Here is a 15897-nt window from a genome sequence, read left to right on the forward strand (position 1 = left end):
ATCCAACTTTAACGAAAAGTCGTCAAACACCTGTGGGGTGTTAAGGCTCACTGTACCCCTTGTTACGTTCCTTAAGGGGTGTAGTTTCCAAAATAGTATACCATGTGTTCTTTTTTTATTTTTTTGCTGTTCTGGCACCATAGGGGCTTTCTAAATGCAACATGCCCCCCAAAAAGCATTTCAGCAAAATTTGCTTTCCAAAAGCCAAATGTGACTCCTTCTCTTCTAAGCATTGTAGCGCGCCAGCAGAGCATTTGACGTCCACACATGGGGTATTTCCATAGTCAGAAGAGATGGGGTTACAAATTTTGTGGGGCATTTTCTCCTATTACCTGTTGTAAAAAAAATTTAAGTTATTAGTAAAATAATAATAATAATAATTTACATATCCAACTTTAACGAAAAGTCGTCAAACACCTTCCTTGAGGGGTGTAGTTTCCAAAATAGTATGTCATGTGTTTTTTTTTTTTTTTTTTTTTTTGCTGTTCTGGTACCATAGGTGCTTCTTAAATGTGACATGCCCCCCAAAAAACATTTCAGAAAAACTAATTCTCCAAAATCCCACTGTCGCTCCTTCTGAGCCTTGTAGTGCACCCACAGAGCACTTGACATGCACATATGAGGTATTTCCTTACTCAAGAGAAATTGAGTTACAAATTTTAGGAAGATTTCTCTCCTTTTACCCCTTGTAAAAATTCTAAAATTGGGTGTACAAGGACATGCGAGTGTAAGAAATGAAGATTTAGAATTTTCTCCTTCAATTTGTTGCTATTCCTGTGAAACACCTAAAGGGTTAACAAACTTTTTGAATGTCACTTTGAATACTTTGAGGGGTGCAGTTTTTATAATGTGGTCATTTATGGGGTATTTCTAATATGAAGGCCCTTCAAATCCACTTCAAAACTGAACTGGTCCCTGAAAAATTTTCGATTTAGAAAATTTTGTGAAAAAATGGAAAATTGCTGCTGAACTTTGAAGCCCTCTGGTGTCTTCCAAAAGTAAAAACATGTCAACTTTATGATGCAAACATAAAGTAGACATATTGTATGTGTGAATCAATATATAATTTATTTGGAATATTCATTTTCCTTATAAGCAAAGAGCTTCAAAGATTAAAAAAAAAAAAGCTAAATTTTCAATTTTTTCATCAAATTTTGGAATTTTTCACCAAGAAATGATGCAAGTATCGATGACATTTTACCACTAACATAAAGTAGAATAGGTCACGAAAAAAAATCTCGGAATCAGAATGAAAGGTAAAAGTATCCCAGAGTTATTAATGCTTAAAGTGACAGTGGTCAGTGGTCAGATGTGCAAAAAATGGCCGGGCCCTTAAGGTGAAAATGAGTCCTTAACCCCTTAAGGACGCAGCCCTTTTTCACCTTAAGGACTGAGCCCTATTTCGCAATTATGACCACCGTCATTTTACGAATTAATAACGCGAAAACGCTTTTACCGAATATTCTGATTCTGAGATTGTTTTTTCATGATATATTCTACTTTATTTTGGTGGTAAATTTTCGGCGTTAATTGCATCCTTTTTTGGTGAAAAATCCCAAAATGTCATGAAAATTTTGCATTTTTCTAACTTTGAAGCTCTCTAATTGTAAGGAAAATGGATATTCCAAATAAATTTTATTTTTCTTCACAAATACAATATGTCCACTTTATGTTGGCATCATAAAATGGACATACTTTTGCTTTTTGAAAAAATTAGAGGGCTTCAAATTAGAGCAGCAATTTTAAAAAATTTCATGAAAATTGCAAAATCTGAAGGGACAGATGTTACAGAACTACAACTCCCAGCATGCCTGGGCAGTTGAGTCATGCTGAGAGTTGTAGTTTGGCAACACCTGGAGGGCTACTGTTTGGGCACCACTGTAACAGTGGTCTCCAAACTGTGACCCTCCAGATGTTGCAAAACTACAACTCCCAGCTAGTGGTTGCCACAGTAAAGATCGTTTTATTTTCACTTTCAATTCGCCCCCCCCCCCCCCCCCCACTGTCGATTCCCTACCTGAGCAAAGATCCAGCAGGCTCCAGCGAAGATCCCAGGTCCCCAGGCATCTTCTCCTGCAGGTACGGCCTCCATCTTCTTCCCAGAGCCCCTCGACATCCAGGGGCGGGCAGAACGGGGGTGTTGCCATGGCAACCCCCTGTCCTGCGCTGCCATTGGTCAGAAAAGGGGTACTCCCGTTGAAAACTTTTTTTTTTTTTTTTTTAAATCAACTGGTGCCAGAAAGTTAAACAGATTTGTAAATTACTTCTATTAAAAAATCTTAATCTTTCCAGTACTTTTTAGGGTCTGTATACTACAGAGGAAATGGTTTTCTTTTTGGAAAACAGAGCTCTCTGCTGACATCATGACCACAGTGCTCTCTGTTGACATCTCTGTCCATTTTAGGAACTGCCCAGAGCAGCATATGTTTGCTATGGGGATTTTCTCCTACTCTGGGCAGTTCTTAAAATGGACAGAGATGTCAGCAGAGGGCCTTGTGGTCATGATGACAGCAGAGAGCTCTTTGTTCCAAAAAGAAAACTATTTCCTCTGTAGTATTAAGCAGCTAATAAGTACTGGAAGGATTAAGATTTTTTTAATAGAAGTAATTTAGAAATCTGTTTAACTTTCTGGCACCAGTTGATTAAAAAAAAAAGTTTTCCATGGTAGTACCCCTTTAAGGTGAAAATGGGCTGGGTCCTTAAGGGGTTAAGGAAGATTGGAAGGAAACTCTTACTATTTACAATTTGGTGGTGGATACTGGATAGAGAAGGAAAAAAGTAAGAAATGTTTTAACCAAACTACTGGTCATTACAGACTATTTGAGACTCTAAACCTACAATCAGCATAAAGTATGGCACCAGACAGTGGAAAATAGGAACAGGAAACCTGTGGACACCCTGACTGAGCTGCTAAGCTGATAAACAGACCATTGCACTAAACCTATGCACGTATAGGAGGCAAATTAGATATGGGCATGTGTAGCTTCTCAGTTTTATCTGGTCATCTTATTACTGACCAGCACAAACATTTCTGAACTCTGTTAGATGGAGAACATGATCATTTGCTCCCTTCTTGCTCAAACATATTGATAAATTGCACTGAACTGAAATGTGGTCACGTATTAATTTGCTAATGGAAGCCATTTAGTTATCCTCAGTAATGCTAAGAAACTGCTGCAAAAGGCATAGTAAGAAAGAGAAAAAAAATACAGCTACTGGCTATGTGCCATATCCCATGGCACATAATATCAAGGAGTAGAGACCGATGATAACGCAGACCAATGTGATACAAACCGACTGACGATAATGGGGAACAATGGGAACATAAACAGTTTGTCCTGTAAAAAATATCTCAAAAGTTCCTGTAAAAAAAAAAAAAAAAACTTCCATGACAACATCATAGAGCTAGTGGATGTTAGAGACCTTGTGCTCTTCCACCTTCCGTTTGAGTATGCCCCAGAGATGCTCAGTAGGGTTTAGGTCTGGAGACATGCTTGGCCAGTCCATCACCTTTACCTTCAGCTTCTGGTCATCTCAGAGGCGTTTGGGGTCATTTTCATGTTGGAATACTGCCCTGTGGCCCAGTCTCTGGAGGGAGAGAATCATGCTCGGGTTCAGTATGTCACAATACATGTTGGCATTCATGGTTTCCTCAATGAACTGTAGCTCTCCATTGCCAGCAGCACTCAAGTACTCAAGCCCCAGATGATGACACTCCAACCAACATGATTGACTGTAGGATAGACACAATTGTCTTTGCTCTCCTCACCTAGTTCCCACCACAACACACACTTGACATCATCTGAAGTTACCAAAAAAAAAAAGTTTACCTTGGTCTCATCGAACCACAGGACATGGTTTCAGTAATCCATGTCCTTAGTCTGCTTGTATTCAGAAAACAGTTTGCAGACTTTTTTGTGCATTATCTTTAGAAGAGGCTTCCTTCTGGGACGACACCCATGAAAAACAATTTGATGCAGTGTTTGGCATGTGGTCTGAGCACTGACAAGCTGACCGCCCATCCCTTTAACCTCTACAGCAATGCTGGCAGCACTCATATGTTTATTTCCCAAAGACAACCTCAGGATTTGACACTGAGCATGTGCACTCAACCTCTTTGGTCGACCATGGCGAGACCTGTTCTGAATGGAACCTGTGCTGTAAAACCACTGTATGGTCTTGCCCACCATGCTGCAGCTCAGTTTCAGTTTCTCAGCGATCTTCTTATAACCTAGGCCATCTTCATGTAGAGCAACAAAAGGACAGGTATGAAGAGAAAAAGCACAGGTACAGTATTTAGAGGACAAGTATGAAGAGGACAAGCACAGGTATGAAAAGGACAAGCACAGATATGAAGACGAAAAGCTAAGGTATTTAGCATCCGTTAGCTGTTAGGCTAGGAAAAGCAGGACATCCATTAACCGCTGGGCTGCAGCCTTTGGGGGGCACAAGGTCTTCGCTAACCAGTAGGCTGGGGTCTTTGGGGGGGGGGGATAGTAGCTGTGTTCACCAACCGTTGGACTGTGGGGTTTGGAGGGCTCAGGGTATTTATAACCATTGAGCTTAGGGGAGAGAATGTCCAGAGGCTATGGGGGTGCAGAGTGCCTGCTAACCAATGGACTGGGGGCACGGGGCATCAGCTCACTGTTGGGCTAGGGGCTTTGGATGGCGTGGTGGGTCCACTAACAATCTGCCTGTGGGCTTCAGGGGGGGGGGAGCAACTTCCAATTGTAGGGATGGGCTCTCAAAAGCCTCCCACCCTGAAGCCCACAGCCCAACAGTTAGTGGAGCCCCTGCACCCCCTAATGACGTCATCCTTAGGGTTAGTGGAAGATGTTAAAGCCTACAGTTTAATGCTATCAGATGCCCCAAGCCCCCTGCTCAACAGTTAAGAGACACCCTGTACCCCTTGCCTAATAGATAGCGGATCCACTTCCAAAGCTTTGGGGGGCTCAGGGTTTGGGCTGGGGACTTTGAAAGGCACGGGGCATCCCATAACTGTTAGGCAGGGGGCACAGGGCATCTGCTGGTCCGCTGGTCTGGGGACTTAGGATGGCGTGGGGTGTCATGTTATCTGCAACTGCAACCAGCTTGGGACTTCTCTGCAATTTAAAACATTTTTATTTTTAACTTCTAAGGAACAACTCAAAGAAAGTCATGCAAAATAAATATCCAGAAAACAATCTAGTGTTCTAAAGGTGCCCATACACCATCAATAGCTGTAAGCCAGGCAACTATTCTCCATTTTACCCCATAACCATGAACATTCGGTCCGGCCAAGCATTTGTGTGTTCTGAATAGAGAGAAGGCTCTGCTTATAAGGGTTAGGGCAGTTGAAATTCAATATGACTGTCAGGGGGCCTTTTGACTTAGGAGGCCCCCATACACAGTAGAGATTAGTTGAGTCTTGCCATGAATTAATTTTTGCTATTAAGTATGGAGACATTTAAAGGGAATGTGTCATCAAAAAATCCCCCACTGTTTAAATCAAGCTTTTATGCCCAGGCTGTGCCTTCTCCTTGCTGCCAGGTCCCGTTACATGACACTGCGCTCTGCATTTAACCGGCCGAAATGGGACATCGGTGCAGCTGGCGATAAGCTGAGCGCAGTGGGACGCACTGAGCTCCAGGATGCGGAAGAAGACAGAAGAATAATCCTAGTACACCAGGGGAGAAGCGGAAGCCGAGCTAAAGTTTATTTTACTTTTTGCAGCCCTGGCACAATGGATAGAAAATAAGTTTAAGGAGTATTCCTTTAACGGCAAGGAACGCTGCTCCTTACTGCTGACCTGTCATTCTGGGAGGTCCCTAACTGTTCATTGCAGATTTAAAGGGCTTCTGCGGCATTAGGGGTGTTTTTTTTAAAATAATATGCCCATTCTGTCTGCTGTATAAAAACATACCATCACTTACCTCCCGTGCTCCCCTTATGCCTTTGGTATGGCTGCTCTGGTTCCTGGTGCCCGGGGTCAATTTGTAACAGTGCAGGTCCTCAAATCGCTGGCCGCAGCAGTGTCCCACCTCAGCGGAAAGCAGCATTGTGATCTATTGAGTCCTGGCACCAGGAAGAAGACCGGTGCCAGGGCCCAAAACATCACATTGCTGCATATGTATTTGTGACATATGTACTGTGAATCTTGTATAAAATGTGTCATATGTATTACAGGAGAAAGGAATTCCTAATGGTTATAATTCACTGATTCCTGGTATTTTATCACTGCATATATTTTCAGTTCACAAGATCTGTGTCTGCTTGCCCACCGACATTCTACTAGTCGCTCTAGTACCATGTTGGGCACCTCTAGCTTGGATACAAGATGAGATGCAATTGGGATACATAGAGGCTCTGGGGTTTATGCAAAAAATTTGGGGACCGATGATAACACATACGCAGACCAAACGATGAAAACACAGACCAATGATAACATGATGATAATGCATTGTGTTACCCCCTTGCAGTGGTCTGGTATGGGCGTATTTATACGCAGTGCTACCCACTTTCCGTGATCCGATATCTGTATATACTGTGCTGCCCCTTTGTAGTGGTCAGGTATAGGTGCCTGTATACAGTGTGCTGCTCCTTGCGTTAGTCAGGTATAGGTGCCTGTATATACTGTGCTGCTCCTGTGCAGTGGTCAGGTATAGATGTCTGTATACACTGTGCTGCCCCCTTGTGGTGGTCAGGTATAGGTGCCTGTATACACTGTGCTGCCCCCTTGTGGTGGTCAGGTATAGGTGCCTGTATACACTGTGCTGCCCCCTTGTGGTGGTCAGGTATAGGCGCCGGTATATACAGTACTGTGCTGCTCCCTTGTGGTGGTAAGGTATAGCTGCCTGTATATACTGTGCTGCTCCCTTGTGGTGGTCAGGTATAGGTGCCTGTATATACTGTGCTGCCCCCTTTTGGTGGTCAGGTATAGGCGCCTGTATACACTGTGCTGCCCCCTTGTGGTGGTCAGGTATAGGCGCCTGTATATACTGTGCTGCTCCCTTGTGGTGGTCAAGTATAGGTGCCTGTATATACTGTGCTGCCCCCTTGTGGTGGTCAGGTATAGGTGCCTGTATATACTGTGCTGCCCCCTTTTGGTGGTCAGGTATAGGCGCCTGTATATACTGTGCTGCCCCCTGTGGTGGTCAGGTATAGGTGCTTGCATACAATGTGCTGCCCACTTGTGGTGGGCAGGTATAGGCATTTGTATAAATTGTGCTGCCCCCTTTCGTTGGTTTAGTATAGGCACCCGTATACACTGTGCTGCCTCCTTTCGGTGGTTCAGTATAGGCACCTGTATACACTGTGCTGCCCCCTTTCGATGGTTCAGTATAGGCGCCCGTATGTACTGTGCTGCCCCTTGCAATGGTTCGGTATAGGCATCTGTATACACTGTGCTGCCCCCTTTCAGTGGCTTAGTATAGGCGCCTGTATACACTGTGCTGCCCCCTTTCGGTGGTTCAGTATAGGCGCCTGTATATACTGTTCTGCCCCCTTTCAGTGGTTCAGTATAGACGCCTGCATACACTGTGCTGCCTCCTTTCGGTGGTTTAGTATAGATGCCTGCATACAATGTGCTGCCCCCTTGAAGTGGTTTGGTATAGGCATCTGTATACACTGTGCTGCCCCCTTTCGGTGGTTCAGTATAGGCGCCTGTATATACTCTGCTGCCCCTTTTGGTGGTTTAGTATAGGCGCCTGTATATACTGTGCTGCCCCCTTTCGGTGGTTTAGTATAGATGCCTGTATATACTGTGCTGCCCCCTTTCAGTGGTTCAGTATAGGTGCCTGTATATACTATGCTGCCCCCTTTCGGTGGTTCAGTATAGGTGCCTGTATACACAGTGCTGCCCCCTTTCGGTGGTTTAGAATAGGCGCCCGTATGTACTTTGCTGCCCCTTGCAATGGTTCGGTATAGGCATCTGTATACACTGTGCTGCCGCCTTTCGGCGGCTTAGTATAGGCGCCTGTATACACTGTGCTGCCCCCTTTTGGTGGTTCAGTATAGGCGCCTGTATACACTGTGCTGCCCCCTTTCGGTGGTTTAGTATAAGCGCCTGTATACACTGTACTGCCCCCTTTCGGTGGTTTAGTATAGGCGCCTGTATACACTGTGCTGCCCCCTTTCGGTGGTTTAGTATAGGCGCCCGAATACACAGTGCTGGCCTCTTTCGGTGGTTTAGTATAGGTGCCTGTATACACTGTACTGCCCCCTTTCGGTGGTTTAGTATAGGTGCCTGTATACACTGTGCTGCCCCGTTTAGGTGGTTCAGTATATGCGCCAGTATACACAGTGCTGCCCCCTTTCGGTGGTTCAGTATAGGTGCCTGTATACACTGTGCTGCCCCCTTTCGGTGGTTTAGTATAGGCTCCTGTATACACTGTGCTGCCCCCTTTCGGTGGTTCAGTATAGGTGCCTGTATACACTGTGCTGCCCCCTTTCGGTGGTTTAGTATAGGCTCCTGTATACACTGTGCTGCCCCCTTTCGGTGGTTCAGTATAGGTGCCTGTATACACTGTGCTGCCCCCTTTCGGTGGTTCAGTATAGGCGCCCGTATACACAGTGCTGCCCCCTTTCGGTGGTTCAGTATAGGTGCCCGTATACACTGTGCTTCCCCCTTTTGGTGGTTCAGTATAGGTGCCTGTATACACTGTGCTGCCCCCTTTCGGTGGTTTAGTATAGGCTCCTGTATACACCGTGCTCCCCCCTTTCGGTGGTTCAGTATAGGCGCCCGTATACACAGTGCTGCCCCCTTTCAGTGGTTTAGTATAGGCGCCCGTATACACAGTGCTGCTCCCTTTCAGTGGTTTAGTATAGGTTCCTGTATACACAGTGCTGCCCCCTTTCGGTGGTTCAGTATAGGCGCCCGTATACACTGTGCTGCCCCCTTTCGGTGGTTTAGTATAGGCTCCTGTATACACCGTGTTGCCCCCTTTCAGTGGTTCAGTATAGGCTCCCGTATACACCGTGCTGCCCCCTTTCGGTGGTTCAGTATAGGCGCCCGTATACACCGTGCTGCCCCCTTTCGGTGGTTCAGTATAGGAACCCGTATACACCGTGCTGCCCCCTTTCGGTGGTTCAGTATAGGCGCCCGTATACACAGTGCTGCTCCCTTTCAGTGGTTTAGTATAGGTTCCTGTATACACAGTGCTGCCCCCTTTCGGTGGTTCAGTATAGGCGCCCGTATACACTGTGCTGCCCCCTTTCGGTGGTTTAGTATAGGCTCCTGTATACACCGTGTTGCCCCCTTTCAGTGGTTCAGTATAGGCTCCCGTATACACCGTGCTGCCCCCTTTCGGTGGTTCAGTATAGGCGCCCGTATACACCGTGCTGCCCCCTTTCGGTGGTTCAGTATAGGAACCCGTATACACCGTGCTGCCCCCTTTCGGTGGTTCAGTATAGGTGCCCGTATACACAGTGCTGCTCTGACAGCTCCCACCCCTCCCGGTCGCGCTATACACTACATTATCCAGAATCCTTTTCGGAAAATTCGTTACTTCCAGTGAAGCAGCTGGTCCCCGCCCGCTTGGCGTCGCCGTTTCCATGCAATGTCTCCCCTGGTTACTACGCTCCCTTGTATTCCAGAACCTGCCTACGGCATCGCTTGTACGCGGCTAGGGATAGGATTAAAGCGCTTACGATCCGCCGCCTCCGCCTCCCGCCTGTATTATTTCCCCCCCAGTGGTTCATACGGAGATTATTGGCCGTGCTGTGCCTGTCAGGAGCCCGCCGCCTCATTACATGCAGACGAGCCGTGTATATCTGTAGTAGATAGCCCTCCATCCTGTGCCCGGCCGTCTTCATGTCTGTGCCGCTGAATGACAAGATCCTGCACGAGATGCTGCAATGAGGAATCAGTGCAGGCTGGACCGTGCCTGAGCCTACCCCTCCCCTCGTCAGACAGACGCTTCTCCTGCATCCATCCCACCTGTTCCTGGAATAAACTTGCAGCCCTGGGCATCATTGGTGGGCAGCGCATGTATTGGCAGGAGAGATCCATTGGGAGCCATGAAGGATGCACTGTCAGCCCTCCTCTCCATGCACGGGCTCCTGGCAGCTAGGGGATTATGGTGGCACTAGATAGCTGCGGTGCTGTCACTAGCTCTTCTCTGCCATTGTACAGGGACATCAGGTGCTGACAGCAGAGGCTTCCCCTGTGGAGGAGGAGCGGACACCCTGCCAGGAGAGAAGACCTTGTGCCACCTTCCTCTCTGCCCCTGTACACACTCAACAGTGTCCTGCTGATATCATGGCGGACAGGACTGCTCCTGGATGCCAGCTGCGCCTGGAGTGGGTATATGGCTACAGGGGGCACCAGTGCCGCAACAACCTGTACTACACGGCCGGCAAGGAAGTGGTCTACTTCGTGGCTGGGGTAGGGGTGGTCTACAACACCCGGGAGCACAGCCAGAAATTCTTCCTGGGCCACAACGATGATATTATAAGGTAAGCAGCTGGCATCATGCAAGAATGATGGGCATCACATGCCCTTGTAATGGGGCCACCAGAGAATATGCACTGATATTGGACACTGATAATGGGAGGGCTGAATGCAGAGTCATTGGACACCTGTGTGCCCATCATATGGCATACACTCATACCCCCCCATCATGTGGCATACACTCATACCCCCCATCATATGGCATACACTCAGCCCCCCCCCATCATATGGCATACACTCATACCCTCCATCATATGGCATACACTCATACCCCCCATCATATGGCACACACTCATACCCCCCATCATATGACATACACTCAGCCCCCCCCCATCATATGGCATACACTCATACCCCCCATCATATGGCATACACTCATACCCCCCATCATATGGCATACACTCATACCCCCCATCATATGGCATACACTCATACCCCCCATCATATGGCATACACTCATACCCCCCATCATATGGCATACACTCATACCCCCCATCATATGGCATACACTCATACCCCCCATCATATGGCATACACTCATACCCCCCATCATATGGCATACACTCATACCCCCCCATCATATGGCATACACTCATACCCCCCCATCATATGGCATACACTCATACCCCCCATCATATGGCATACACTCATACCCCCCATCATATGGCATACACTCATACCCCCCATCATATGGCATACACTCATACCCCCCATCATATGGCATACACTCATACCCCCCATCATATGGCATACACTCATACCCCCCATCATATGGCATACACTCATACCCCCCATCATATGGCATACACTCATACCCCCCCATCATATGGCATACACTCATACCCCCCATCATATGGCATACACTCATACCCCCCATCATATGACATACACTCAGAATCCCCATCATATGGCATACACTCAGACCCCCCCATCATATGACATACACTCAGACCCCCCGATCATATGGCATACACTCATACCCCCCATCATATGGCATACACTCATACCCCCCATCGTATGACATACACTCAGACCCCCCCATCATATGGCATACACTCATACCCCCCATCATATGGCATACACTCAGACCCCCCCATCATATGGCATAAATTCAGACCCCCCCCATCATATGACATACACTCAGACCCCCATCATATGGCATACATTCAGACTCCCCCATCATATGGCATACACTCAGCCCCCCCATCATATGGCATACACTCAGACCCCCCCCATCATATGACATACACTCAGACCCCCATCATATGGCATACACTCAGACCCCCATCATATGGCATACACTCAGACCCCCCCATCATATGGCATACACTCAGACCCCCATCATATGGCATACACTCAGACCCCCCATCATATGGCATACACTCAGACCCCCATCATATGACATACACTCAGACCCCCCATCATATGACATACACTCAGACCCCCCATCATATGACATACACTCAGACCCCCCCATCATATGGCATACACTCAGACCCCTCATCATATGGCATACACTCAGACCCCCTCATCATATGGCATACACTCAGACCCCCCCATCATATGGCATACACTCAGACCCCCCCATCATATGGCATACACTCAGACCCCCCCATCATATGACATACACTCAGACCCCCCCATCATATGGCATACACTCAGACCCCCCCATCATATGACATACACTCAGACCCCCCCATCATATGACATACACTCAGACCCCCCCATCATATGACATACACTCAGACCCCCCCATCATATGGCATGCACTCAGACCCCCCATCATATGGAATACACTCAGACCCCCATACTGCGCCAGGCACTCAGACCCCCATACTTCTCCATCTTGTACCATGCACCCAAATCATGAGGGTGTACTTCCTATTGCATGGCCTCTAGCAATCTCCAATGCACAATGATTTGACTCTGTGGAATATGGAATGGGTGTCATTGTCTGGTGTCACCTGAACAAGTGGCGTCTAGTCCAGCGTCCCCTATCCACAGGCACTTTTGTTTCTTGATGTCCGTCTAACAACTTCAAGAGAATGGATTTCTTTATTAAAGACACACTTCCATCATATGGGGGGGGGGGGGGGGGGGTTAACCTAATGAGACAAACTGTGTCTTATTTTTGTCTTAGAAAGACAGCAACCAATCACGGCTGAAATTGAAAGATGACCTGTGATTGGTTGCTATCTGTCTGAGACAAAAATCAGACACATTTTGTCCACCAAAATATTCTTAGAAAACCATTGGTGAGCTTTATCAATACCTGTGTAGAGGCAGAGTGGTGCAGTTGCCCATAGCAACCAATCAGATTGCTTCTTTTATTTTGAAAAAGGCCTCAGAAAAATGGAGGCAGCTATCTGATCGGTTGCTATGGGCAACTGCATTTTTTTTCTTTACCGGTTTTGATAAATCTCCCCCCTCCTATTCTCATAAAATATTTGTTAATGTTTTTGGTAGTATTGTCACGAGATTAAAAATGAAGTGGAAAATATTGTAGTTTTGTAGCAGGGATAATAGAGAAATCTCGGGAAAATATGATTGTATTTGCAGGGCAGATCAGGACTTTGGTTGTAGTTCTCGCATATTTGGCATATTTTTCTAAATAAAACAATATAACATCTAAAATAGATGACACATGAACTGCAATGGTTTAACAATGAAATAAGTGTAATCCAATGGGAAAGCAATTACTGTCATAAAATAGGTGTGTGGTATAATATCAGCAGATTTACATATATAAACATATATGGGGAGATTTATCAAAACCTGTCCGGAGCGAAGGTTGCTGAGTTGCCCATAGCAACCAATCAGATCGCTTCTTTCATTTTGCAGAGACCTTGTTAAAAATGAAAGAAGCAATCTGATTGGTTGCTATGGGCAACTCAGTAACTTTTCCTCTGCACAGGTTTTGATGAATCTCCCCCATATAGTTTATTGGAAAAAGTTAAGGGATAATTTGTCATATGGGCGGGCCTACTTTGTGATTGACAGCTCTCTTTACATGCATATATACACAGAGAGCTGTGAGTAGGACCCCCACATTAGGGATTGACCGATTATCGGTATGACCGATATTATCGGCCGATAATCACGATTTTGGGCATTATCGGTATCGACAATTACCTTGCCGATAATGCCCGCCCCCCGCACCGCGACCACCCGCCCCCGACCCATCCCACCGACACTGAGGACAGCACTTAAGGTGCTTCGGCCTGGAACAGTACAGTGCTGGGCCCCCGAAAGGAGCCGGGGTGCAAACTTCACCAGCCGATTAAACAGTATTTTGGCCAGAAGCTTCCTGTCCGTATTGAGAAGAGCTATGGGCCTCCAATTCTCAATCCGGCTAGGATCTTTACCCTTTGAGAGAAGAATCAGGGCTGACCTCCTAATTGACCTTGGAGTGCCCGAGGAGAGACACTCATTAAATACCTCAGTCAAGAGGGGAGCTAAGGACTCCTTAAAGGTCTTGTACCACTCGGATGTTAAGCCATCCGGACCTGGCGACATCTTGGAGGCAAGCCCCTTGATCGCCAGTCTCACTTCCTCTTCCCTGATTTCTTCTGCCAAAATGCCGAGAGAGGGGTCTACCCCCGGCTCAGGAATGGCTTCAGCCAGGAAAGCCGACATCCCGTCTCGATCTAGATCCTTCCTTCCCAAGAGGTGCGAGTAGAAGGATCTGACGACCTCCAGGATCCCTGATCTGGACTGATTCAGAGATCCCGTACTATCAATCAGTCCTGAGACTACTTTACAACTCACTGACATCTTGCAGTTCTTGCAGAGACCAGTGGGAGGGCCCGCGCCTCCACTCTCTTCTGGCTTTAACCAGAGAGGCTAGATCTGACAACCTGGTCTCCTGTAAAAAGAAAATGTCGGCTTCAACACGGCCGAGAAAATCAAAGGCTGCGAATCTAGCCGTATCAGACTTTATACTGGCACAATTAATAGATGCCAGCGTCAATGGGGTGAGTGCCGCCATCCTGGGTAATTGAGTTAGACGGCCTTACCCATTATTTTTTCTTGCCCTTCTTCTTCACCGCCTCAACCCCTGAAGAAAAAGGAGCATTCTTACTTTCTTTAGATCTCTTTTTTGACTCAGACTGATCCATCTGGCTCCCATCTCCATCTGGCCCTGAGTTAGCCCTGCCCTCCAAGGAAGATGCCTCAACAGGACAGGACCCAGTTCCCCCCGGAGGCTCCAATCCCTCAGGCACCCCATCCTCGCCACCTCCCTCCAATGAGGGGGAGGAGATGGTATCAAGGACAAGGTACCTGTTCGATAGGTCAATCAGAGGGGGGGCAGGTAAGCTTCCTTTTAGGACCTGGCCTTTAGCACCTGAAATAGAGGACTGAGTTCCCCTTTACAACTTTTTTGCCCTTGTCTTTTTTCGGCCTTTCCCTCCCCTCCTCATCCACACTTTCATAGTGGGAGGAATCAGAAAGATCAGCCTCTTTGCCTTCCTCTCCGCGAATCCTCCTAATCTCCTCATCCAACACATCATCACCCAGGGTCTCAGCAACATCTGGGCTAGTGACAGGAGCAGGGCCAGGAGCTACCCCCGCCACCTGAGAACTCTCCAGCTCCCTGCTCCTTCTGCGGTTTTCCTCTCGCCTTAGTTTGGCAGGCCCCTTCTTGCTCTTCATTAACCCTGTTGCTCCTTCACCCATGCCCGTACCCTCCCCAGCTGGGGCAACCCTAAAGCTCTCCCCAGCTGGAGCGGCCACCACACGGGAAAAGGCGCTGGGGCAACGGCTGAAAGGGTGTCCTAGGACACCACACAGATGACACCGGATCTGCCCACAGGATGCAGCCAGATGACCAGCCCCACCACACAAAGCGCAAACCTGCACAGTGCAGGCTGCGCTAAAATGGGTAGGACTACCACACCTGTGGCAGACTTTAGGCTGCCCCTGGTAGAAGACTTGGATTCTGTCACGTCCGAGGAAGGCTGCCGATGTGATGTGGGCAACTGTGCTCCCTGAACGCCTAAGTTTGACGGAAAACGTCCAGGCCCCAGACCAGATCCCGTGCTCATCAAGATTTTTCTTGGGCATGTCCGTCACATTCCCATAACGACCAAGCCAGGTCATGATGTCGTAGCAAGAGAGCGACTCGTTACGGGTCAAAACGCTCACTCTCTTGGTTTGGTTCTGCCGGGATATCGCTTTTACAGCGAAATCCCGCCAGCCGGGCTCTTTCTTCACCATCTCGTAATTCGACCAGAAAAGTTCAAGACCCTTTGGCCGAACAAAGCTGATGTCGAACTCAGAAGAACCATAGGGGTGAATCAGGGCAAAGATGTCACTCGCCCTGAACTCCATCTGAAGGAGCAGCTCAACCACCCTTGCCCGGGGCGGGCACGCATCTTTACCCCTCCAAATCAGACGGGCCACCTACGGTTACTATCCTGCCCGGGTGTCGGGAGGGACCACATCACCTCCCCATTCTGTTTTCGGAA

The 15897-nt window shown here is 47.5% G+C and overlaps 1 protein-coding gene across 10 annotated transcripts in view; it reads left to right on the forward strand.

Annotated features, from left to right (window-relative positions):
• Nucleotides 1-9365: 9365 nt before the first annotated feature.
• Nucleotides 9366-15897, forward strand: part of EML6 (EMAP like 6) — a 205332-nt gene continuing 198800 nt past the window's right edge. For 2 of the 10 annotated variants that reach the window (XR_008891560.1, XM_056567760.1), the window contains exon 1: nt 9367-10434. Coding sequence is in view for 9 of the 10 variants with exons in the window: in XM_056567760.1 (XP_056423735.1) it covers nt 10238-10434 (197 nt within the window). In the remaining variant the exon portion in view is untranslated. Of the gene's footprint in view, nt 10435-15897 lie in introns of all 10 variants that reach the window. The other 8 variants (XM_056567761.1, XM_056567762.1, XM_056567754.1 and 5 more) reach the window with 5 other exon arrangements.

This window comes from Hyla sarda, chromosome 3, assembly GCF_029499605.1.
Source record: "Hyla sarda isolate aHylSar1 chromosome 3, aHylSar1.hap1, whole genome shotgun sequence".
Classification (NCBI taxonomy): Eukaryota; Metazoa; Chordata; class Amphibia; order Anura; family Hylidae; genus Hyla; species Hyla sarda.